Raw genomic sequence first — 25,841 nt, 5'->3', positions numbered from 1 at the left:
AATACATGTCCATTTAGGAAAGAATAACTAGAACCAAATCTAATTTAGGATTTACACAATCACATTTAAACTAGAAAAGTTTATAACATCCTCATTTTTTTAGATGAATTCAATGTCAATTTATTATGATTGATTCATTATGTGGCTTACCTCAAATCAATAGGACACAAAATCAAATAATTTGGTCAAAAGATAATGGCAATCGCATATTATAACATCTTTAAATTTGCATAAGGACCAAGGGAATAAAAAGTCTGTCAAGCCCCTCTCACAAATCAATTTCTCTTGTATGGAAAACAATTGCTTGTCGTTCGTATTGACAAATCAAGAGCTATATATAGATGAGCAAAATCAAATTAATACTCTCTCACACATATTTCGCCGTTCTCTTTCCTTGTAAGGATCCTGCATTTTCTGCACCTCTATAGCACTGAAAACTCCATACCCGTTAGTACTTTCGTCCGTCCCTCCATCTTCATCATCATCGGTAGCTTGGTCGAGTGCCAGAAGCTCCTCCTTGTATCTCACACTTTCAATTCTCAATGGTTTCATCTTGATTTGAGCCTCATACCCTTTTAAAAGATCTACCACTTCCTTAATCTTGAGCCTTTTCTCAGGGTCACTTTTCACACAAAGTGCAGCAACATTGATAGCTTGCTTCAGTTGGCCTTCATCAAAGTTTCCTCTGAGTCTTGGGTCTGCAAGTTCCTTAAGTCTGCCTTTGGTTATAAGTGGCTCTGCCCACTCAGTGATCGTCCTCTTAACTCCGCCAGGGAGTTTTTCTATGGGCTTTCTTCCAGTTACGAGCTCTAAAAGAAGAATCCCAAAACTATAAACATCACAGCTCTCTGAGACTTTTCCCCACATGGCATATTCAGGTGCTAGGTAACCCAAAGTTCCCTTGACTCGAGTAGTCATGTGGCTCACACCTTCGGGGATTAGCTTGGCAAACCCAAAGTCTGCAACTAGTGGTTCGAAATCTGAATCCAACAGCACATTGCTAGCCTTTATATCTCTATGAATGATGTGGGGTGTCACCTCATGGTGTAAGTACCTACATACCACAAATAGGATGAGAATGCACAGGTTAAACAATTGTCAAATCATTTTTACAGGCAAAATTAGTGTAGCATTTGGGAAATTTGGTTTTTGCTTGAAAAATTGTGAAAAATGATGAAATTATTATCTGCACCACGTTTACTTATTTCTTTAGACAAACCATCTATATAATAAGTATTCTCTAGATTGTGATTATAGACAATACGTTTGGGCGAAAATCAACAGAATCAATTGTGTTCATATTTCCAGTCTAGTAAGGTAATAATCCTATTTAACCAAACAGTATGTCAAGAGCACATTTCTCCTCAATATGTGATCTAAAGACATAAGCATCTAAATGCTAGAAAAATATTGAGGGTTACTGTTGGTTACTTTTCTATTGTGCATGCTGATCCAATTATAAGAGAAAATTGACCTTCAAATTTCATGTGCAAGAGATGTCAATAATATTCCAAATGGTTCTTAACTGCGTAATTATTATTGTATTTGTCAATTTCTTAGTGAGTTGGAGGGCACAAGTTGGTGGACTCGATCAACCAACACTTCCATATATGATTTTGATCAATGGTAGCTTCAAACTAAACCATGCATGTGTATATAAATAATTAAATGTATAACTTATGTTATACTACTGCTTACAGGAGGCCTTCTGCTGAGCCAATAGCAACTTTCATTCTCCTTTTCCAATCCAGCCGAACTTCACTTGCAAATTGGCCATGCAAGTGAGAAAGTAAACTAAGATTTGGCATGTAATCATAGACAATAAGGCGTTGATCTGCCCCAGCATAATAGCCCCTAAGTCCCAACAAATTCTTGTGCCTAACCCTTCCAAGAACTTCAACCTCAACTGCAAATTCCATTTCAGCTTTTGAATTCATTGCTTTCAACTTCTTCACAGCAATCTGAATATAAATTATTTACTCAAAAATTATAAAAAAAAAAAAAAGAAAAAAGAAGGGTAAGTAGCGTATTAGGATACTAATTAATTAGTTTTCTTTTTCATTACCTGTAGACCATCACTGGTCTTTCCCCAATAAACACTTCCAAACCCTCCCTCTCCAAGCAAATTGTCATCACTAAACCCATTAGTAGCTGTATGCAACTCCTTGTACGAAAATATTCTCCATGATGTGTGACCTGCTCCACCAACTTCCCGAGTAGCCCTAAAAATACCAAAGCAAAACTTAATTTCTGGATTTTTTTCCTTTTTTCTTGCAGAAAACTTAAGTTCTCATAACAAAATGTCAATCTCAGCCAAAGTAGGCCACCTAAATTTATCGCATAAAAAAAAAAAATTAGCCTGTTTAATTTTGAATTGGGATTTAGGCAAAAAAGAGGAAAAAGGTCGAAATTTTTAACATACCTTTCTTCGTCTACCTTCTCTGAACTACAGCAAGCACTCACGGATGATCCCATAGTATGGACTTGGGATGGGTACTTTAAAAATTGAGTTGATCTAATTATATATTAAGCTTGCTTAAGAAATTAATCAGTGTTAACCTCTTAAATTAACCATATTAGTTGTGTTCTGGCTTATATATAATATCATAGATGCGACGTAAGAGCCGACCTCGGCCGGCATGTGTTGAATATCAAGTTGCTTGAACGGTTGTAACTAAACTTGATAATAAAATGAAACAAAAATTTGCCATCCAGATATTAATTAATATAATAAACCATCTTGCAATATGATGTACTAAATTACCATGTGACCTTCAGGACAATAATATCTCTCATACCAATTTGTTAATTAATTGAGTATTTGTGGGATGGTCCGTCAATAATATGTTAATTACTTCAGGACAATAATATGTTGGAGACTAGCTTTGAAATTTTCTATTACCATTTTGTACGAGAATTGAATTTAATCGGCTTGAAGATATATGGGAGATATGGGCTAAGTGAGTCATAATAATTAGGTATGGAACTCATCATTCATATGAGTTGAATATGAGATATCCCACTTATAGATGAACGAATACTTCTAAACCGTAGTGCTAGTGGCTATAGAAGACATTATTAGTTTGACATCTTTATTTAAAGGAGAGAGAAGCAAATTTAGGATCTCGACTAATAAAACGAGGAATTTAGCAAATTTGGTTAACCAATGTGCTCTACTCTCTGCACCCAAGTTCGAACGTTCTTTTTCACAATTTGGTCTTACCTATTCTTGCCAAACCAATTCGTTGAAGAAAGCTTCACTAATGCCAAGCCGGGCGCCATAGACTTTGATAACATGTCCCAATCCCTAATTCAGGATAACTATTCTATTCTTCGTAAACAAAAAGTTAAATTAAATAAAGCAAGGATTTACTTGACAGCATGAGATATACACACATATATATGTATGAACTCTCTTGACTTTCATTCTGAAGTGTCAAAATAAAGTTTTAAAAAGGATCACATCACCTTCACAATCCTAGCATCAGTAAATATCATTCTCCAAGTCCTATACGTATATCTAATCATAAAATTGCCAATTGGTGCGCGTTGATCTGTTACTTTTGTTGATATTCACATTCATTTTTCTAGTTCAGAAGATTTAATTTAAACATATTGCATTTGATTTTGAGTTTATTGCCTAATTAAAATATATATACCCATAAGATTAATAATCTAATTATCTAAGGGCGAACCTAGGAATTTGCAAAGGGGTGGACAAATTTTTTTTTTTTTATAGTATGGAGTGAAATTTAGGTGTTGGGGTACGCTAACTTTCTCTCTGTTGTGCAATATTAGACTTAGTTTTTCATAACATGCTTCTTTTAAAAAAAAATTCATATTTTAAAACTTGAGGTGGCCTAGAGCCTTGGGCAACCACTAGCTGGCTCCACCCTTGTAATTATCTGATACACGAAATCTTCAAGGTTTATTTGTTTGATTTTTTGCTTTTAACATTTTGTACTAAAGTAGATCGTTTGTTAAGCTTGAGAGACATTTTGTCAATCATTTTTTAGTAGTTGTCACCCAAAGGTATATAAAACGAACTTGTCTCAGATTGTATTTGAAATTTAAATTCAAATCAAGTTTTAAATAAATAAACGACATTCCAAGTGAGAGATCCGAAAATTTCTTCGGTCCTTTACATGTGGCCTCTGCATTTGTTTAATCATTGATCAAAGATTTTTGGAGTTGCCTCTATCTCATTTCGTTTTCATTGAGGTTTCATATTAGAAGTATTCTTTTGTACATGGACTCTCCTAATTCAAGCACAGTGATGCTGCCACCATTTTCCCTTTTGATCATACCAGCATTCACTTACACAAAATAATTAATTCTTTGATAATGCGACACAAAGCTTCGAGATTTAGATTTAAATGATGTGTCATTAATAAGAAATAAACACGTTAATCAAAACTTAAGTAATATTCAATCATCAACTTTCATAACATTATGTTTACAAAATTTAATTTACAAATTTGGGGCTTGTTTGGAAGTGTTTTATAATGATTGAAAACACTATTGGTGAAAGGTTTTTTTGGGTTCCAAAAGCACTTGAAGTGCATTTTGGAAGAAGCACTAATTATGTACTTCTTCTAGGAAGGACTTCCGAAGTGTTTTTTTAGAATTTACTTACATTATTAATTACTAAAGATTAGTTTCAAAAGAATTTTCATAAAAAGCGGTTTCAGTCATTGTAAAAGCACACTTCCTAACATACCCTTAATCTCCCTAGCATTACCCTATATTTTATAATCGAAGGACCATTTCAGACCAGGTTGGACCCCTAATTTTCTTCTAGCATCTCTACTTCGACTGATGTTCTTCTCTGCCCTTCCATTTGTGCGTTTGATGGTTTACCGAGACCGATTCCTTAATTGTTAGAACGAAGCCTCTAATTCTTGGCACCAAGTCTAATTCTTGGGAGTTTCTTCTGGGCGTCAAGTTTTGATCAACCCCTTTCGGTTTTCACATTACTTAATAAAATTAAGAAAAGACAAACACGACTTGATGATTTCCAACACAGTACGGTATGTACAGTACAATCTTGTGTATTCCTTACTAATATTTTTATGGTTTTTAACATAAGGTTTTTATAGCAAATGGTCCCTGAAATTAACCCACCTCATCAAGATGATCCTTACAATTGAAAATCAATCAATGTAGTCCATGAAAATTAGTGTTGCAAATCAATGTGGTCCTTCTATCAAAAATTCTGTTATGTGCTGATGTGACACATAACTGGGTCTCACCAATATAATTAAATATTGCTATGTGGATTTAAAATATTTAAATAAAAAAATATTTATATAATTAAAAACTTAAAAAAAGAAAAGAAGAAAAAAAAGAAGATGACTATTCATCATCTTCTTCCTCTCCCATCCGAGTAATCACAGGAGCAAACCCGTCGTTTGCGCCCTGCTAGCACGGCCTTCGAGGTCAACCAATCTTTAACTTCCGCCACTCCGTCCAATCTTTTGCCTTTTCGGGTCGGGCACAGGTTCGATCGGCACAAGCTGGAGCCCAAGTACCCTCTAATCATTGGCGCATCGACATACTCATGACAAAGGTTTGCAATGCAAATTCCGATGGTAATTCCTCCATTAATCTGCTTTTCTTCCCGTAATTTCACATTTTCTAATTTCCTTTAATTACATTTTGTTATGTTCTGTGATTGCCTTGATCACAAGTAACAAGATTTTGGGTAGAATTGTAATGTTTGAGGGTCAAAATGTAATGTTTTGAGGTCATTATGTAATTTGCCTTTCTTTTATGCAGTTTGTTAAGGAGTCTAGGTTGTTTGCCATGTGGCAGTATCACATTGGAAGGGTTTGTTAGTTCTATAATACTCTCTCTCTCTCTCTCTCTCTCTCTCTCTTGTTGTAACGGTTAGAAATGAAATCACAATGAAAAAATAATTTTACAAAAAATATTTCCATCTTCTTCCTCTCGCCATTCTTTGCTACTCTTGTTGAAAGTTAAGGTTGAACTAGTGACCGAAATTGGTATCTAACATTAGTATTAGCCTCCGATCCTGGTTGCCCTTCTGTGCATGCCGCCACATTACCACAACCTACTTCATTGCTATAGATGCTCAAGCGGCTGAGTTGGAAGCCTTCATGGATGCCATTCCTTCTTTGATCGAAGAATTGGTTGCTAACATCTTGGATACCAAACTCCAGATGTATTTTGAGCAATTATGATGTGAACTCCATTATCGTGGTCCTGGAGAATGTCCATCCCACATTGTGGTGCCTAAAAAACTAGATCCTTCTGCTTTTGGCCAGCTTCAACGACTGTGAAGCCCAATCCATGACGACGATGATCCCTTACCACGTCCTCAGTGGTTTCATAAGCTTGATTTTCCCAAATTCACTAAGGGAGATGATCATCTTGCTTGGATTTTTAAAGCTAAACAATATTTTTCCTTCTATAACATTCCTATTGTTCATTGTGTTCTCACTGCTTCTTTTCATTTGGATGGGGAGATTTTATAGTGGATTCGTTGGCTTGACTGTGTTTGTACTACTCCGAGCTGGGAGGAATTCACTCGTGCTTTTTGCCGTGAGTTTGGCTCTTCCGAATTTGAAGACAACGTCGAGGCCTTATTCAAGCTTTGCTAAACAGGTACCATTCGCGAATACCTTACCTTGTTTTGTCGTTTGGCTACTCGAATAGCTGACCTTGGTCCAATTCTGCTTAAGAGTTGCTTCTTAGAAGGACTTAAACGTGAACTGAAATTTGATGTTAAATTGTTGAAACCCGCAAATGTTTATGAAGCAATTGCTCTTGCTGTCCAATTGGATACCAAGCATTCTAAGTTAAAAAAATTTCCTCCTAAATCAATTCCACCAATTAAATCCCTATATGTAGTCCATACTCCTACTACATATCCGGTGCCTCGAGTGAGAAACTTGGCCATTAAGAAACTCACTCCAGAAGAGATTCAAAGGAAGAGGGAAAAGGGTGAGTGTTGGTTTTGCACTGATAAATGGACTAGGGGACATAAATGTGGAGTAAAACAATTGTTGATGCTTGATGTGGTTAATGATGAATCTGTTGTGATACAACCTGAGCTTCTTCATATGAAGCTCAGTGAATGTGCATTTTATGGTACCAAGGCTAGGCAGGCTATTCAAAACATGAAGGTGGATGATGTTGTTAATGGTCAGGCTGTGAAAACCCTCTTGGATTCTGGCACTACACATAATTTCATTGATTCCAAATTGCTTAAGCAATGAGGGCAACAAGTTCATCCCACCAAAGCATTTGAGGTGATGATAGCGGATGAAGGGAAGGTCAAAAGTTTAGGGTGTTGTAAATCAACTTCACTCACTACAGAAAGGTATAAATGTGTAGTAGGTCATTGCACTTTGCTTTTAAGGGGCTATGGCACTGTGCTTGGGGTCCAATGGCTCTCCTCAATTAGTCTTGTCCTTTGGGATTTCCAGTTGTTGACTATGGAGTTTGTAAAAGATAATCAGCAATATAGTTGCATCATAGCCCTACTACAATGCCACTCATTCAAGAAATTTCTCTACAGCACATTGATAAGGAAATTTACATTTCCAATTAGGGTTGTCCTTATATTCGATGGAAGGGGAAAAGCTTGAAGCTAGTGATCTCACTCAGTCTTAACTATAGGAATTACAATGTTTATTGGGGCAATTTGAGGAAATCTTTGTTCTACCCTCTAAAACACCACCCTCTAGAGTTCATGATCATAACACACCATTGGTACCAGGAGCAAAACCACCAAATATCAAACCCTATCATTGTGGCCCCTTATAGAAAATAAAAATTGAGAAAGTAGTTTAAGAGCTATTGGAAGCTGGGTTTATAAAACCTAGTCATAGTCCCTTTTCATTCCCAGTGCTGCTAGTGAAAAGAATGAGGGTACATGGAGGATGTGTGGGGATTATGATGCAAACTAAGTAAGCACACAAATTAAAACCCTCTTGTGACAATTGTAGTATATAAATAAGTAGGGATCGTTCTTAACCGGGGATTAGGAGGGATTGCAAAATCACTTGGAAACTGACTCAAAAACGTAAAATAAAGTTTGAAACACTAAACTAGACTCAAAGAATGCAAAACTAACAATAAAAACACTCAAACAAATCAAAAGACTCAAAGAATACAAAACACTTATAAACACAAATTAAGACACTTTCTAACTAAATTAGACACTAAGGTAAAGGGGGATTGTGGTTTTGACGAAAATAAATTAAATGCACAGATTGTAAATTTAAGGAAGAATGTAAATATGAATGTGATGAAAATATGGAATGAATGCTAGCTAGAAGGTTCTTCTCCACACATGTTACACTTGCATACAAAATGATTTTCAGTTGGTCTTTCGATAAATTATGAAACTCAACACCTCAGGTTAATTAGGTCCGCTTAAATTAACCGTCAAGTTCTCCTTAAGTTAATGAATTGGATGGGTTAGCGCAACGCAATTCAAAACATTCTCCAAAAGTCCTTTACGTGAAAAGCACAATAAAGATACAATCAAAGATCATTAAGCATCATGAAAACTATAAGTGTTGATGAGGCATTCGTTACTATGATGAGCATGAAACTAGTGCCAAGAATTCATTTAACGCGATTGTTTATAAGCAACCTCCACTACTTGTGAATATAAGTTCATAACTATTAGGTGAAATTCACTTATACTCTAGCATCATATTCATGCATGAAAATTAAGCGTGCACTCTCAATCAACATACATAAATAAGTTATCGAACAAGCAGTTAAACAAATTGAATTCACCATTCATGAAATTCCAACCAAAAATAATCAATTCATATTGCAAGCATAAACATGGTTTCGAATCACCCCCTAGCTAACTAGGGGGATTTAGCCTCTCATGGTCACAAAAAGAGAATTACAAATGAATTTAAACATAAAGCACAAAGGATTGATTACACCTAGAACGCCCAACGAATCCACGTGAATTGGTGCGCGTCGAAGCTCCTCTTTCCTCTTCTCCTTTCTGCGGCAGATTGGTTAAATGGTGTTGGTGGATGATTTGCGGGTTTAGGGATGGATTTATGGAGGTTGGGTGGTGCGGCAAGGTTGTGGAATTATGGGGGAAAGTTGCGGCTGGAATGAAAAATATGAGAGGATTCGGTTTTTTGGGAAAAAATGCGGCTCGTGGTAATTATGGGAGTTATGCACGGCTTTCTTTTGTGAGAATGGAAGGGTTATGGTGGCTGATTAGAATTATGGGAGAATTTGGGAGATGGTGCGGCTGATGGAGAAAATAAATTAGGGTGTGAATTAGGGTACGGTTTTTAAGAAAATAAAATGGGATCAAAGGTGATGGAATGCACGGGTTTATGGGGGCAATGGGAGAATTGAATGGCTGAATTGTTATGGGGAAGAAATGCGGCTGAGAACAATAAAAAATGATATGGTTTTGCGGCAAGAATCATTCTTTTGTTTATTAGGGTCAATGGAATTATGGTGGCTGAATGATTCTTGAAGGCACGGCAAAAATGTAGGATTAGTGGCTGATTTGTTTTATTATATAATTTTGCTGAAAAATATGAAAAGAAAAATAATAAAAGGTCCCTAAGGTGCGGCTAAATGGTGGAAACCCTAGGGCTTAGAAATTCAAACCCTCTTTTATTTTTATTAACTAAAATTCACCTAAAGGCTGCTAGAATTTAGGAAATAAAATCAGAAATTAAAAGGGAATAATTAAAGGGTGCGGCTAGGGTTAGGTTAGGAGAGGGAAATAGGGTTTAATTGCACAACATTGGACAAAAGTGCCCCCCCTTGCACGGCAAGGGAAGGGAATTAAGGTTAAGGCACGGCAAGGTTGTGTAATTGGGCTAGGGCCTTGGTTTTGTGTCCTAAAGTGCCTACAAGGCCGTCAAAGTGGCTAGAAAATACGGACGTTTAAGTTTAGGAAAGGTTACCAAAACGGGAAACTTAGGGTTAACTTTCCTACTTCAAGTAGGAAACCTTGTTTGAGTAGGATTCCTCGTTTTGGTAAGAATTCATCGTTGGAGTAGGAATTCGTCGTTTCTTCAAGTCTTCAACTCATTCATTCCTCTTTCGCTCCAAAATACTCCAATTTGCATCTTCTTGCACACTTTGGCCTTATAATCTGAAAATACACAAAAGTGGCCTTAAACACTAAAATAACTAAGTAAACACAACATAAACGCACGAGAACAAGCTAATTAAGTCGCATGAATATGCTCCTATCAGATTATAAGGAGCTTAATGCTCTTACCATCAATGATACATACCCCATCCTTTAATTGATGATTTGCTTGATGCGCTGCATAGAGCTATATATTTCTTAAAGCTTGACCTAAGATTAGGTTGTCACCAGATATTGCTGAACAAAGAGATATTGCTGAACAAAATTGTAGAGGCCTCTGTAAGCAACTCCACTTGATAAGCACTCACCAAATTGTTTTAGAATACGAAGTGGACCACCATCTCTATCTTGAAGTTTACCGAATTTACCTCTTGGAAACCTCTCTTTGTACAAATTAATCCACACTAAATCTCAGTATTCTCATCTACTGACAAGCTTCCTTGGCAAAAAATGTACATCTTCAAATACATTCCTGAAGACGTTGCCAAGATTGCATTTAGTACTCATGAAGGACATTATGAGTTCTTAGTCATCTCTTTTGGTCTTATTAATGCACCTACCATTCTTCAAAATTTGATGAATGATCTCTTCAAACCATTTCTCAGGAATTTGTGTTGGTATTTTTTGATGACATCTTTATATGCAACAAGTCTTGGGAAGACTACTTGGTTCATTTACAACAAGTTTTTTAGATATTGCAATGCAATCAGTTGTTTTTGAAAAAATCGAAATGCTCATTTGGTCAAAGTAAAGTGGAATACTAAGGCCATGTTGTGTTTAAAGATAGTGTGGTTGCAGATCCTAGATACTACAAGCAATTACTGATTGGCCTGTGCTAAGGAATGTTAAGGAATTGAGAAGGTTTCTGGGATTCATTGGTTACTACAAGAAGTTTGTTCTTGGTTATGGAAAAATATGTCAACCCTTGTACAATCTTACCAAAAAAGATGGATTCTATTAGGGAGTGGATCCTTGGAAGCCTTTGAAAAATTCAAGAAGATTATGTCTTCACCTCAGGTATTAGCACTACCTAATTTCAATCAACCATTTGAATTGGAGTGTGATGCTTCAGATAATGGAATTAGGGCAGTACTGCAACAAAATAACAGACTAATTGCCTTCACCAACCAGGCATGAGGACCTAAGAACCAAGCTCTTTCCACCTATGAAAGAGAATTGATTACAATAGTTCATGCTGAGAAAAAATGGTAAAACTATTTGCAAGGGAAACACTTCATAATCAAGACTAATCACAACAGTCTCAAGTATTTCCTCAGTCAAAAAGCTAATACTCTTTTTTAGTAGAAATAAGTTTCAAAACTCCTGGGATTTGACTATGAGATTCAGAATATGAGTGGAATAAAAAACACGGTGGTTGATGCACTCTTTAAAATACCAGGTATCAACTCTAATCATGTGCAATATCTTATTAACTCTGACATGGAACTCACTACAATATCTTACCCTTATTTTGGTAGGATGGATGACATAAGGAGGAGTTCTGAAAATGATAAGTGGATTATAAAAAGAGTTAAACCTGTGCTTGACAGTTCTAAAAAAAGTTAGTGATAATGTTGCAGTCTCTAAATACACATTGGATAGTGGATTCTTGTGCTATAAGAAGAGGATAATGTTGAGCCCTACATCACCTCGGAGACACAAAATTATTGCAGAATATCACTCTACTCTTGGAGCAGGTCACCAGGGGGTGGTACAAACCTATCACATGATTAGAAAAAGGTTCTATTGTAGTGGATGAATAGAGACATTAGAAACTTTGTAGTTGAATATGGTATGGTCAACAAAACAAAGTGGAAACCATAGCACCTCATGGCCTATTACAACCATTATCCATCCCACAAAAGAATTGGTCTGACATTAGCATGGATTTCATAGTTCGTTTCCCAAATTGTAAAGGGAAAGCTGTGATAATGGTTGTGGTGGATAGACTTTCTAAATATGCACACTTCATTGCTCTTTCTAATCCATATACTGCAGGGAATGTGGCTCAAGCTTTCATTGAGCTTGTGTTCAAATTGCATGGAATGCCAAACTCCATTGTAAGTGATAAAGATCCTGTGTTCGTTAGTGCTTTTTGGAAAGAGTTTTTCAAGCTGCGGGGTTCAAAAATGTGCATGAGTTATGGTTATCACCCTCATAGTGATGGGCAAACTGAGGTTATGAATAAGTGTTTGGAGACCTACTTAAGGTGTTTCATTGGGGTGCAGCCTAAGAAATAGGTGAATTGGTTGCCTTGGGCTAAGTGGTGTTTCAATACATCACATCACACATTAGCAGGTTTTACACCTTTTGAATTGGTCTATGGTCGTTCCCCACCTCATATAGCTCCATATGAAGTACGAATTGCAAAGACGGATTCTATGGAACAAAGTATGATAGAAAGGGATAACATACTAGCTATTCTCAAGCATAACTTGGAACTTGCACCAAAAAAAAAATGAAAATTCAGGCTGATATAAAAAGAACTGAGAAACATTTCAATGTGGGGGATTGGGTTTACCTGAAGCTAGTTCCTTCTCAGTTGCAAACACTTGCTACACATAGTAATCACAAACTACAACCTAGGTTATATGGCCCTTATGAAGTTTTGGAAAAAATTGGTGTGGTAGCCTATAAGTTGAAGTTACCTGAAGGAACAAAAATACATCATGTATTCCTTGTAAGCTGCCTCAAGAAGCAACTGGGGGAAGAAGTGGTTCCAAGTGTGAACTTACCTATTATAGCACGCGATGGATTGGTGCAGAACCTACCTCAGGCCATCTTGGCTAAAAGGATGTATAAGAAAGGAAATGCAGCTAATGTGCAATTACTGGTGCAATAGTCTAGACAGGAAACAACATAGGCTTTATGGGAGGACTTTGATGCTTTCAAGACAAGATACCCTGACTTTCTAGTTTGAACCTTGTGGACAAGATTATTTTTCAAGGGGGAAGCATTGTTATGTTTGGTGATTACCTTGATCACAAGTAACAGGATTTTGGGTAGAATTGTAATGCTTGAGGGTCAAAATGTAATGTTTTGGGGTCATTATGTAATTTGCCTTTCTTTTATGCAATTTGTTATGGAGTCTAGGTTGTGTGCCATGTGGCAGTTTCACATTGGAGGGGTTTGTTAGTGCTATAAAACTTTCTCTCTCTGTTGTTGCAACAGTTAGAAATGAAATCAGAACTAAAAAATAATTTTACAAAAAAATATTTCCATCTTCTTCTTGCCATTCTCTGTTACTCTTGCTCCAAGTTAAGGTTAAACTAGTGGCCGGAATTGGTATCTAACACATTTTCGATTTAATTTTTAAATTTTGTATTTGAATTTTGGGGATGTGTTGCTTCATTGTGTGGTGGATGCGATATTAGGGGCTTTAGGCTTCTGGGTATCAGACATATAGTTCTTGATTCGGAGCCGAAGTGGACGGGTGTAGCTGACACACCCAACCCAGAATGTCCACTAGGGTTTCGAATCGAGCTGTGCTGGCTAACACCTTCCAAGTGATGAAGCCATAAAGTGTAGTGATGTGGAAAGTGTGAATAAATTTAAACCTAAGAGTGCCAAAATACCAGAGTGCGCTGGTGAACGGGAATGAACCCATTCACATGTGACGCCAGAGCATAAGTAAAGTATAGTAAAGTAGGTAAGGACTATACCCTCAGACGTAGCCACTTATACTAAGACTCGCCAAGAATCCTCATCGATACGAACTTTCAGCAGCTAAAACCTGGAGGGGCGAAAAACAAAAAACGTGAGTGGGCAAAACAGACAAAGCTTTTTAAAACTATTTCTCTTTCCAAAAAAAAATAATAACCCTCACTGTAAAACCCGTATAATTTCCCAGAAAATAGTAATACATACCTACGTAGAAATCATGCTCGAGAGTAGTGAAAACCAAGTATATGCCATGTCAAGTATCTCAGCAAAGTAAGCCAGGTTAAATAAATCAATGTAACTAATATGTCAGCTGGAGTCACCTAACGTGACCTGTATGGCTGAGCCTATAGCTCATCTACTAATTCATGCACACAAGTCGGAACCACTTAATGTGGTCTGTACGACAAGCTGGGTGTGAATAAGTATGCTCAAGTGCTACGATCACGTGAAGGCTGTGCGACGAATCGCAGGTCACCAATAAGTCGGAACCACCTAATGTGGTCTGTACGACAGGCTGGCACCTGACTTTGATCCAAGTTGAGCGTGCGGTGCGGGAGGTGAACGATCACGTGAAGGCTAGGCCCTGGCCACGGGCGGAGGACTAACACCGGGGTGCAAGATAATGAGCACTAAATGCATCTAAACATAACCATACTCACCATAATCACTATCATCGTGATATACTCACCTGAAACTTACCTGCGCCTCCGTAGCATCAACAAATATTATGCATATGTATACTAATGCATATACTAACATATAATGTAATTGACATGGCATTTATAAACGTAAATCCATTTAACACAGTTCTAGGAAAATGTAAAGCATAAATGTGTGTGTGTGTGTGTGTGTGTGTATAGAAAACCAAAAGCCCACTCACTTGAGATCCACGCTACACTCCCTAGCACGAATATCAAAATGTCTCGAACGATCGTCGCCTAGAACAATTATCAAGCCACATCTCAGAATCCTTATCAATAGAACACGTAACTTAAATAAAACAAATCCCCAATGACGTTCTTGAATGATTTAAGACCCATTGACCAAAAGTCAACCGTCAATCTTTGATCGACGGTAGGGTCCACAACCCTACGTAACTCGATCCGGAAGATCCGCATCTCAAATTTTTGATCCGTAACTTCCAAAGATACACAATATGCTTCTAGAACAACATACTAAAGTTTCATTATGATCCAACGGCTGGATCGCTGCCAATTGCAAATTCAAGTGGCGGTTAACGTTTTATTTTGTAAAGTTACAATTTCAATTCGGGAAGATCCGTACGTCGGATTCCCGATATGTAAGTTTCTATGGTCCTCAAATATTAATTACTATAGCATATCAAAGTTTAGTGATGATCCAATGGTCAGATCGTCAATTACTATAATGTTCAAGTGGCGGACCTTAACGAAATTTCGTCGGATTCTGCAGATTTTGCAGATTTTCTGGGCAAGAACTCCATATCTCACTTGTTTCTCAACTAGAATCGACCCATAATATACTAAAACAAAGCTCAAGAAGTGTAGAACAAGGTTATACCTGCTTGGAGTCCAAATGGTCGCCCACAATGGCCAGAAAATTGCCTGAAAGACGGCTGTCTGAGGGAAAACAGGGAAACTCTCCAGAATTTCTGGGCAACCCTTCAACGTCCATAACTTTGTCAATACTCAACGAAATCAAGTGATTTAAAAACAGAAATCATAGTTATTGACGAGACGAAGAGATTGGTACCTACACGATCGCTATCTCGCTGTGATTTAGCCGTAAAACGCCTCGAAAGTGACGGAGGTTGCCGGAAACTAGGCAAACTTTAAATTGTTATAACTTTCTCATTTCTCCACCAAATCGCATGATCCAAACATGAAAATTCATCTACAAAATGAGGAATCGATTTGTACCTATTTTGAGTTCAAAAGATGGCTGGGAATTGTCTGAATCACTCCTAGAAATGTCGGCCCAAAACCTTGTTCTTCAAACACGTGGTTAGGATTCATTTTCAATGAAACAAAACTCAAAACTGGGTTTATGGTGGTGAAGACATGTAGATAATGGTGGTTTTGATGTTTAACAAGCCAAAATTTTCAGTGATGATGGTGGTTTGTTTCACGGGAAAAAGGGAGAGCCAAGAGAGAATTAGAGAGGAGCTACGGAAGAAGAAGAAAAAGAAAGAGAAAGAGAGTTCTAGAAAAGTGGGGGTGGCCTCATGTGGCACTCATCCAATGATCAGACAAAATACCACCTGTGTTTTAAATGGAAAATTACCAAAATGCCCTCAACTTTTAAAGGTTCGTAGAATCTTCGTTATAACTCCAAATTACATTTCGCTTGAGCCCATACGTCCGTAGCGATGAGTACTATGAGGATACACCAAGAAAATGAGTTTTACGTGACACGACACAGTAGTCAGCAAAAGTCAACGCATTTTCCTCGAAGGGTATTTTTGTAAATTCACTTATTAAAATTATAAAAAAACCGGAAAATTGGGAACGGGTCATTACAGTAGCTTCCTCGGATGAGAGAAAAAGATGACGGTTTTTTTTTTTGAATTATTAATTATCCAAAAATAGAAATTGTTTTTTTATTATTTTAAAGTATTTCTAATCCGCACGGCAATATTAATTAGTCTTGTGGAACCCATGCATGTGTCACATCAGCACATAACACAGTTTTTGACGGAATTGTGAGGGAAGGGCCACATTGATTTCAGACACCTATTTTCAAGGACTACATTGATCGATTTTTAATTTCAGGGACCATCTTGATGAGTTGAGTAAATTTCAGGGACCATTTGTGATAAAAACCCTTTAACATATATTTATTTATTTATTTTATATTTAAAATGGTCCTTAAGAGCAAACTCATCACTTTGGTCTCTGAGATTTAAAATCGATAGAAGTGGCCATTGAGATTGTCCGATATCCATTGTGAAAAGCATCGATTTCTTGGGAGGAGGACAAGCAACAAGTTCAATGATGTCATTCTGAAGAGGTTGTTCATTAGCGAGTTGAACATGGCCCTCTGTGCCTTTCTCAAATGATTAAGTAAATGATCGAAAAGGAGGGTAAGATTGCTTGTGGTGGTCGAGACTTTGATCGACGACATTTGGGTTTATAAGGTTCCATGTCTGATAATGACCGCCCTCAGGTTCACCCCGTCAGAGCTAGGGTTAAGAAAGCAGGTGGCGAGTGCTTGACTTTTGACGAACTGGCTCTCAGAGCTCCTCTTAGCTAGAACATGATTCCTCTTAGAGGACCTAAGAATGCTCGTGAAGCTGTGAAGCATTTTGGACCTACTTCTTGTGTTCCACATAGCCACACCAAAGCCTATATCTTGCCTTCATCTATTTTTCTTATTCCCTATGACTTTCTTACCTTCAAGAGGAAGATATTTAGAAGTTTGAAGAATTTAGGAAATATCCAAAAAAAGAAGAAAAAAATGGTTGCAGCTTATTTTCATCCATTTGTGCAGTGACATCCATTTGTTTTCTTCTTTTCTCAGTCAGCTGACAAGGAAAAATTGATGACAAAGATGAGGATTGAGTTCTAAAAGACGAGAGAAATGAGAGTAAAGGGTGAAAAAGCAAGTGGAGAATTTGATTTGGCAAAAATATCTTCAATCTAACGAAGCTTTTTAATGGAATGACTAAAATGATAGATGGTGGACAATCTTAAGGACCACTTCTATTGATTTAAATCTCAGGGACCAAAATAATGAGTTATGTCAATCTCAGGAACCATATAGACAAAAAAGGCTATTTATTTTTCGTAATTTTTTGGTAAAGTCTTTCGAATACACCATTAAGTTTACACATGTGTTTGGGCCTAAAATGTAGGATTTGGGCCGAGGAAAGATAGGTCGAGTGGGAAGGCTGTGACTCTCGGCCAAATGATAATTCTTCAGGCCAGTTGGTTCTCAGCCCAGAGAAACATGATTCGACCAAGTCCTAGTGGAGCTAGGATTACTAAGGCATTAGACTTAGGTGTGGCTTGTGTGAGCCCTAGTTGAAATAAGATTTCTAAGGATTAGGCAGGGTTTGGATAAGGCTCAAATTATGCTAGGAATAAAAACTTGTGGCTGATTAGATAAAGAATAAATTAAGTGCATAAAGGAACTATATATAGAATCCTAGTTCAAGTCGTAGAAACCGAAACTAGATAAAGGTTGATTTCTGTTAAAAAAAGGGATTTAAGAGATAATTTCTAAAGGTATCCCAAGTGTGTGTTGAAAAGACATATTCATATCAAGACTTTACCTCGGCAAGCTTAGTTATCACGAAATCCATCCCTATAAATAGAAGTGGTTCTGCAACATAAAAGGCATTTCAACTCAACAAACAATTCAAGTGCTCTATGTGTAAAACCTCAAAACTTCTCACAACCTTGAGAAAAATACTAATTATCATAACCAACACATATTTTGTTCGTTGGAGTATCATTGGGTTGGCAATCAGCAATATATTCAATTTGCTGGAACATCACTAGAGTTGTAGAACTAATCGTCTAGGAGTACATTCAGTTTGGTGGAACAACAATACCTTTAGTTCAGTTGATTATCCATCCAAGTCTTAGCTAGCAAAGAGACTTTGATTCTTTTGCCGAAAAAGATCACTTCATTAGTGAAGTGAGGTGTTCTATGATCGGTTACTCACAAATACATTTAAGAGTTTGGCATTCAGACGGTTGAACAACGTTCACGATAAAGAGGCTTATTTATTTTGGGTATCTTTGCCATTACAATCTGATATTGATATTGTGCACTTATTTTAGGTATCTTTCTCGATCGTATTCGCATAGAGAAGTAAGCAGCACATTTGGCACCACCACCACCACATCTAATATACTCACACGACCGAACTCGATTGAGAGTTGGGCCACATGCATTCACATGAAGGAAGTAGTTAGTGTAATATGTACGTAGCCTTTGAAATTTTTAGGGTCATTTAGGCATGTCAAGTGTGATCAAATGCAGAAAAAGAAAAAAAAGAAAAAGAAAAAAACCTATGAAGTTCATGACCACTGAAATTGCTCAGTTTAGAAGAAAACAACAATGGAAAAAACATCTACAAATCTGGAAATTATGCTTTTGGGCATTGAACTGGTACATGATTCTCATGTTTCCATCACGCTAGACCGTATGGCACCTCAGGAGGTGGAAATATATCTCCGCTGCCAGAAATTAACAATTGCGGCTATTATATGACCACCAAACCAGCTGACTTTAGACTTCCAGAAGAGATGGTTGAGGAAGACGATGATGATGGTGATAAGGCCTCAGATGTTCTTCCTAAAACCTATATTTGATGCAAGCTTGCTAAACACACTAGACATCTTGAGCTTATCCTAAAGCGTGAGCTCGGCCGACTTATCCTCAAACAAGATACATCGAACCACTACTGTTGGAACCAAATTCGTGCACATCCGTGGATGAAGGAGAAATCCAGTCGGACTTACCCTAATCTCTAATGAAGCGAAAATTAGGTTGATTGGGGGGTGTGGTTGAATCTAGGAAGGAGAATCAAACCACAAGTGTAGTTTTGAGGAAACATGGTGTGAACCATGCTTGATGAATAGCCTATGGCAGGGTGTTGACAGATAAGATCTCCATGGATATGGATGCACATATATGGTGACATGAGGGTCTTTGCTAGGCATAGAGAGAATATGTGTATTGTAAAGAATATCAGACTTAAAGAAAAGTAAATGTGATGTCCCCTTGATAAATACCCATGATACCCATGCTAGTGTATTTGTAGGGATCTTGAGAGTTCTTGTAGGGAAAGTAATCTTCATCGAATCGGGAGATAATCTTGGAGGAAATCTAGGATAAGTTACATAATCCTCCTAGAATCATGATTGTATTACCTAACCCCCAAGATACCCTAATTTGACCTTAATGAGGTTTTCTTACTTAGAAGACAAGAAATATCTTTAATAGGCTAAGTTTATTCTACCGGACTATAGTCCATGGGCTTCAGGCATTCCGATCATTCTTTCGACATATCATGGTCCCACATGCCCCTAACTATGCTCCTGAGAATGTGCTCCGCTTCGAAGATGGATAATTATCAATGGACCGTGAGTGATTCATTGTATAGTAACTTCTCCGGAATGTGCATCAGAATGACTTCCAAACTTCTTGTTGATCCAGAGCTAGCTAAGTCCGACTAGTCCTACTCGTTTATTATTCAAAGGTTTGATCTTTCGGAGTTTTGAATTATACTATAAACCCCTGGTTGAAGTTCCAGATGCATAGCTAAAATGCTAGATGCAAGGTGGATTGCACCTATATATTCTTGGAATGACTTAGATGCCTTAGGAATATATTGCTAAGTTTATTTTACTCAAGCCATTAAGCATGTTGGAGAAAACACTTGGAAGTTTCGTCCTTTGCTCCATAATCGCGGAATATAGTTTAATTTGTCAATCTTTCTGAAGTAAGCTAACTTTGATGTAAGGAATGCTGAGGCAAAACACAAGTAAGCTTGCAGACCCGGGACAGAGTTTGTCAAAAACCCCCTTAGTGATGTTGATTCGGCTAATCAACATCACCTCCCAAACTTAGTGTTTATAAAATTTCCCATCATGATATTCAAAGTACTGATAGGTGCATTATTTATCATATTTTCATGTTAATTATCCCTAAGTTTTGTTAAAGAATTGATTATAAAAGAGCCTTATTACTTTCCTTTCCTTAATTTCAGCCAATCTGCAAACTCAGGATCTTTTTGGTGATAATTTGACTTTTTGGAGGACTTTTGATGCAAAGCCAATTAGAGAAGGAAGCTATAGGCTAAAGATCGTTGTGTTTGAATTTCATAATTTCCCTTGAAGCCTTTCATTCCAGTGTTACAAATCAATCCCGTAGAAGTTATTTTCTCGTCTAAATTGCGCCGCTGTGGGAGAATGAAGATTTGAAGGCTTTCTTGATTTTTCCTAGGACGTGCGATATATGCTTGGAAAGATAAGAGATAAAGATACGTTTCCCATACTTTTACATAATTTTTCAGAAAATAAATCGACCCCAAATTTGGGGTGCAAGAGAAATGACGTGTTTCCCAAGCCAAGAAGGATTATTTCCTAGTTTTGTGTCATTAATTGTTTAGGAGATGTCCTAAGCTCTCTCTAGAGATCCTGACATCATCCCACATCCATGTTACATTAAGCTTTTTGTCTCAAACTAAGATTACGATATACAAACAAAATGTTAGTTCAAAGTGATTGAATCAATATATATATATATATATATATATATATGCATTTACATACCTAAAGAAGCCATGAAGAATAGTATGAATGCACTAAAGAGACTACATAGAAGGCCTTCTACTCACATAGCTCTTATGTCTAACACTAGTGATAGTCTAGTGATCGAGTGAACGTAGTTCTGGTGAGCAGGGACGTTCGTATTTATATAGTATATTCATAATGTGATCCCAGCTGTCATGGGATCAGTTAATACCCATTAACTTGAACATTTAAATGAGGTTATGTATAATGTTCCTATAATCCCTTAATTCTAGGAGATCAGTTATTGACATGGCCATGACTCCTAATTGGTTTAAACCCACATTTAGATATCCTTATTATGATACATGTAAGTTCAAAACCTAACATTCTCCCACTTTTGAACTTCCACTTATCATGTTCCTTGTCCAATGCATTAAACAAATCCCTTAAGTGATCACTTGAGTCATGTCAACCATACAACAACTCATATCTGCCATGACTAGCTTCAAAGAGTTGAACCCTAGAAAACTCATACTTCATAATTTGTACTAACACTTTGAGATCACATCCCCCAAAACTACTCATGCATGACATTAACAGAGCAAGCAAACATATTTAACATGTCTACTATTTACACTCCTACTGATCAAACCAAACATTATTGTCAAGCCTTTATTTGGCTCCAATGATAAGCCTTTTACAATAACCAACTCATTAAACCTCGGTTTGATTAGTAATTCATCATTTCAAACATAACATATATATTTGTACATACACACAATAACTGAAACAATTGTCCTGAATTCATTGTTTAAAAACCAACATATGAATGCAATAATCCATGCTTATTCAATTTTTCATGAAAAATAGAAAAATGATGAAAGAAAATAACCTTCATGCATGCAGCACAAAAGCATCAAAATACTTGGCAACACCCATGCATGTTACATGGTCTCTAAACACTCCAACTCCAAGTGGTTTTATGAGAGGATCTACTAGCATTTCTGAGGTATTAACGTGCTCAACGGAAACTATCCTAGCCGTCACCTTTTCCTTCACTAACTGATACCTTACATCCATTACCCTCGCTACATAGGACTTCCTATTGTTTTTAGAGAAGAACACTGATGCCTTATTGTCACAGAAAATGACAATTGGTCTTGTTATGCTTTGAACAATCTTCATTCCAGTGGTGAGATTCCTCTAGAAGCCAGCTTGTTTTGTGGCCTCAAAACATGACATATACTCTGCTTGCATTGTTGAACTAGCCAAGGTCTTTTTGTTTTGCACTTCTCCAAGATATTGCATTGCCATCCAAAAGAAAAATAAACCCACTCGTAGACCTCTTGTCATCCTCACAACCTACAAAATCAGAATCACAGTAGCCAACCAATTCTAATTTCTCTGTTTTCCCATACACCAACATGTAATCTTTTGTTCTTTATAGGTACCTCATAACCTTTTTGGTTGTTGTCCAATGCTTTCCTCCTAGATTTGGTTGAAATCTCCCAAGCATACTTATAATAAAAGCCAAATCCGGTCTAGTGCACACTTGAGCATATATTAGACTGCCAACAATGGACACGTATGGCCTATTTTCCATCCCTTGTATTTCAATTTCATTACTAGGGCACTGAGACTTGTTCAACTTATCTCCTTTGCTCATTGGTGCTTCACCTTTTGAACAATCTTGCATGTTATCATTGCTTGCTAATAAAATGTCATCAACATATAGGTTTAGAAAGATGAACCTCGAGCCACATACCTTGAGATACAAGCAATCGTCAACTTTGTTTTCAACAAATCCCAAACTGGTTACTTTTTCATCAAACTTTAAGAACCACTGCTTGGAAGCCTATTTCAACCTATAAATCAACTTCCTCAGTTTACACACCATTTGTTCTTGCCCCATTTCAACAAGTTTACACACCATTTGTTCTTGCCCCATTTCAACAAATCCAGGTGGCTAGAACATGTAAATCTCTTCATCTAGGACTCTATTAAGAAACATAGTTTTCACGTCCATTTGGTGGAGTTCTAGTTTGTATTAAGCAACTATAGCAAGGATGATTATGAAGAATCCTGCGAAGAAACTGGCAAGAATGTATCGAAGTAATCCAATCCTTCCCTCTGAGTATACCACTTGGCAACTAGTCTTGCCTTATGCCTATCAACCTTTCCTCTTGAACCTTTCTTCGTTTTCTATACCCAGTTGCACCCAATGGGTTTTATAGACTCATGTGTTGTTGTCAAGACCAAACCCATACTTCATTCCAATACACAGAGTCCATTTCCCAGAGTCCATTTCCTCTTGCATAACTATTTTCCATTGTTTAGCATTTCACTTGCCACTGCTTGCTTAAAGGTGACTAGACCAATCTCTATGCCTTCCTCATGTTCAGTTTTATCTCTATTAGCTTGCTGAAACTTAAGTAAGTCATCATCAACCTTGGCTAGTTTCTCAGCTTCTCCCACATAAACAAGAAAATCTCCAAAAATTGGTGACTTGTACGTGGAGGTTGCCTCCTTATCATGGGAACAACCATTGATTGCATGGCAATTGTACCATGATTTTCATCTCCATTATGCTGCATGTTGGAGATTTGTGTATTGCTACTGCTTGATGCATGTTGGATGCCAGTAGCCCTACCAAAATCACCTTGACAAAAATCTTCATGTACTTGGTTTTGCGTGTCAATAGTCCCAAAATCAATTTTGGTTGATAACGATGGTGAAGTTATTGTCACAACCTTTTCTTCTTCTTCAGAAAAAAAAAAAAAAAATCACGAGCCTCTTTTCCATTTGATTCTTCCACTTTAATAAACCTTGCATTATTTGTTTCGAATATTCTCGTATGTAGGGTTGGAGCGTAAAACTTGTACCCTTTTGATTTCTCTGGAAAACTAATAAAACTCCAACTTATAGTCTTAAGGTCAAGTTTATTTGCCTCTGGATTGTACATTTTTGCTTCTGCCTTGCAGCCCCATATGTGAAGATGATTCAAACTAGGCTTTCTTGAAGTCCAAAGTTCAAATGGAGTCCTGCGCACTGACTTACTTGGGACTCTGTTGGAGATATAATTTGCCAGTTTTAGCGCTTCATCCCATAGAAACATAGGAAGATCAGTCCTACTCATCATGCATCTCACCATCTCAATCAAAGTCCTATTTTTTCTCTTGGTAACACCATTTTGCTATGGTGTGCCGGGAGTGGTGTACTGAGCTTGAATCCCATTTTCTTCCAAGAACAAAGCCATTGGACCATTTTGTTGTGGTGTTCCAGGAGTGGTATACTGAGCTCGAATATAAGATATATATATATATATATGCATACCGAGAAAAATCATCAATGAAAGACACAAAGTATGCATTTTTGCTAATTGTTTGTGTGAGGAAAGGTCCACAAACATTTGAGTGGACGACTTCTAAGAGGTTAAGACTTCTTATTGAACCAATCTTCTTTGTGTTTGTTAATTCCCCTTTCCAACAGTCAATACAATTTTGCATATCATTAAAATTCAACGTTGGGAGCATTTGTTCTTCAACTAGAAATTCTAATCTTTTCTTGTTAATATGTCCAAGTCTCCTATGCCAAAGCATAGAAAACCCTTCATCATTCAGAGACCTTTACAAAGACAAATTTGATTCCACCGCCAAAAATTTTGTATTTAGTATTACTTGACAATTCAACCTCCAAGGATCCTTGTTTAAAAAACAAATACCAAACAAAAGATTCATACTATTTTTCTTGTAAATCCATACACTTTCATCATCTCCCACAAAAGCATAACCGTCTTTTACAAGTTTTCATGCAGAAATTAAACTTCTAGTTAACCTAGGAACATAAAGAACATCTAGCAACTCCAAAATGAAACCACATGACAACTTGAGCTTTAGGGTGTCTACTGCCTCCACAACTACTTTATTCCCATCCCCAATGTGGACATCGTAGACCTCATTTCTTGAAATTTCCCTTCTTGTGAATCCCTGCAAGGAATTGGTAATATGCATTGAATAACTAGTGTTAAACCACTAAGAATCTGGAGGGACTTTAATAAGATTAACATTAACATAGACAAAAACATTTTCAATTTTATTACCTTTTCTTAGGTGCCTATTTCTTTCGTTTATCATAATCTCTCTTCAAGTGGCTATATTCTTTGGAGAAGTAGCATTTAAAACTTTCAATGTTGCCTTTAAAACTGTGAGATCCCTTGGACAATGAGGGAGTATCATTTCCAATAGCATGAAAATAGGAGAAGGGTTTATATGGCTTACCAGATGTCAAGATAGTCTGCCTCGCAGTTTCAGCCCTTATGAAATTCACTGCTTCATTTGACACATTTTTATCCCACTTTCCTGTTGGACACATATGGAAATGAGATCGTTCAGGCTCCACTTCTTCTTTGGTGTGTTGTATGATGTCTTCAATTGTTATGAACAACAAAAGCATTATCAATGAGAACCTCTAGGTCCGTGAACTTTGCTGCAGCCTCTACTAGCTTCAGGATGTGTTATCTGACATTGCCTTTCCCATCATATTTCAAAGTTGTCAAGGTAGTCATGAGATTCCCCATTTCTCCCTTCTCTAAAACCTTGAATTTGGCCTCAATTGCTTCTAGAAAATCCTTTGCTTTGTCAATTGCATGAATATCTCCTCTAACAGCTTCACCAATGGATCGTTTGATCACCAACAGTGCCATGCGATTCGCTTTCTCCCATTTTTCAAAATTTAGCCTTTGTTCAACGGTGCTATTGTCATCTAGTGCTTGTGGCTCATATTCCTTCAATACAAGATCGTAGTCCATTAGTCCCAGGATGATCTCTATGTCC

The 25,841-nt window shown here is 37.1% G+C and overlaps 1 protein-coding gene across 1 annotated transcript; it reads right to left on the bottom strand.

The window, feature by feature from the left end:
- Positions 1-255: 255 nt before the first annotated feature.
- LOC108865926 (PTI1-like tyrosine-protein kinase At3g15890) lies at positions 256-25,816 on the bottom strand. Its single transcript, XM_048570655.1, has 6 exons — positions 25,537-25,816; positions 25,287-25,433; positions 15,323-15,423; positions 2,066-2,281; positions 1,699-1,961; positions 256-1,054 (listed from the first exon to the last, which is right to left on the bottom strand). The coding sequence occupies exons 1-6, from the start codon at positions 25,814-25,816 to the stop codon at positions 352-354; spliced, it is 1,710 nt and encodes a 569-aa protein (XP_048426612.1). The 3' UTR covers positions 256-351.
- Between the last annotated feature and the right edge of the window lie 25 nt (positions 25,817-25,841).

This window comes from the organism of the source record quoted next, unplaced genomic scaffold (genome assembly GCF_019419815.1).
Source record: "Pyrus x bretschneideri cultivar Hongxiangsu unplaced genomic scaffold, Pyrus_bretschneideri_v1 Contig54, whole genome shotgun sequence".
Taxonomy (NCBI): domain Eukaryota; kingdom Viridiplantae; phylum Streptophyta; class Magnoliopsida; order Rosales; family Rosaceae; genus Pyrus; species Pyrus x bretschneideri.
Note: the sequence above shows the minus strand (reverse complement) of the source record. Positions and strands in the feature narration are given on the sequence as shown.

Coding starts and splice junctions, on each gene's coding strand:
- LOC108865926 (XM_048570655.1), bottom strand. CDS start 25,816: ATGGACTACGATCTTGTATTGAAGGAATATGAGCCACAAGCACTAGAT. Junction 15,424..25,286: donor GCAGACTATCTTGACATCTG/GTAAGCCATATA, acceptor TGGACGTTGAAG/GGTTGCCCAGAAATTCTGGA. Junction 1,055..1,698: donor GGCTCAGCAGAAGGCCTCCT/GTAAGCAGTAGT, acceptor TGTGGTATGTAG/GTACTTACACCATGAGGTGA.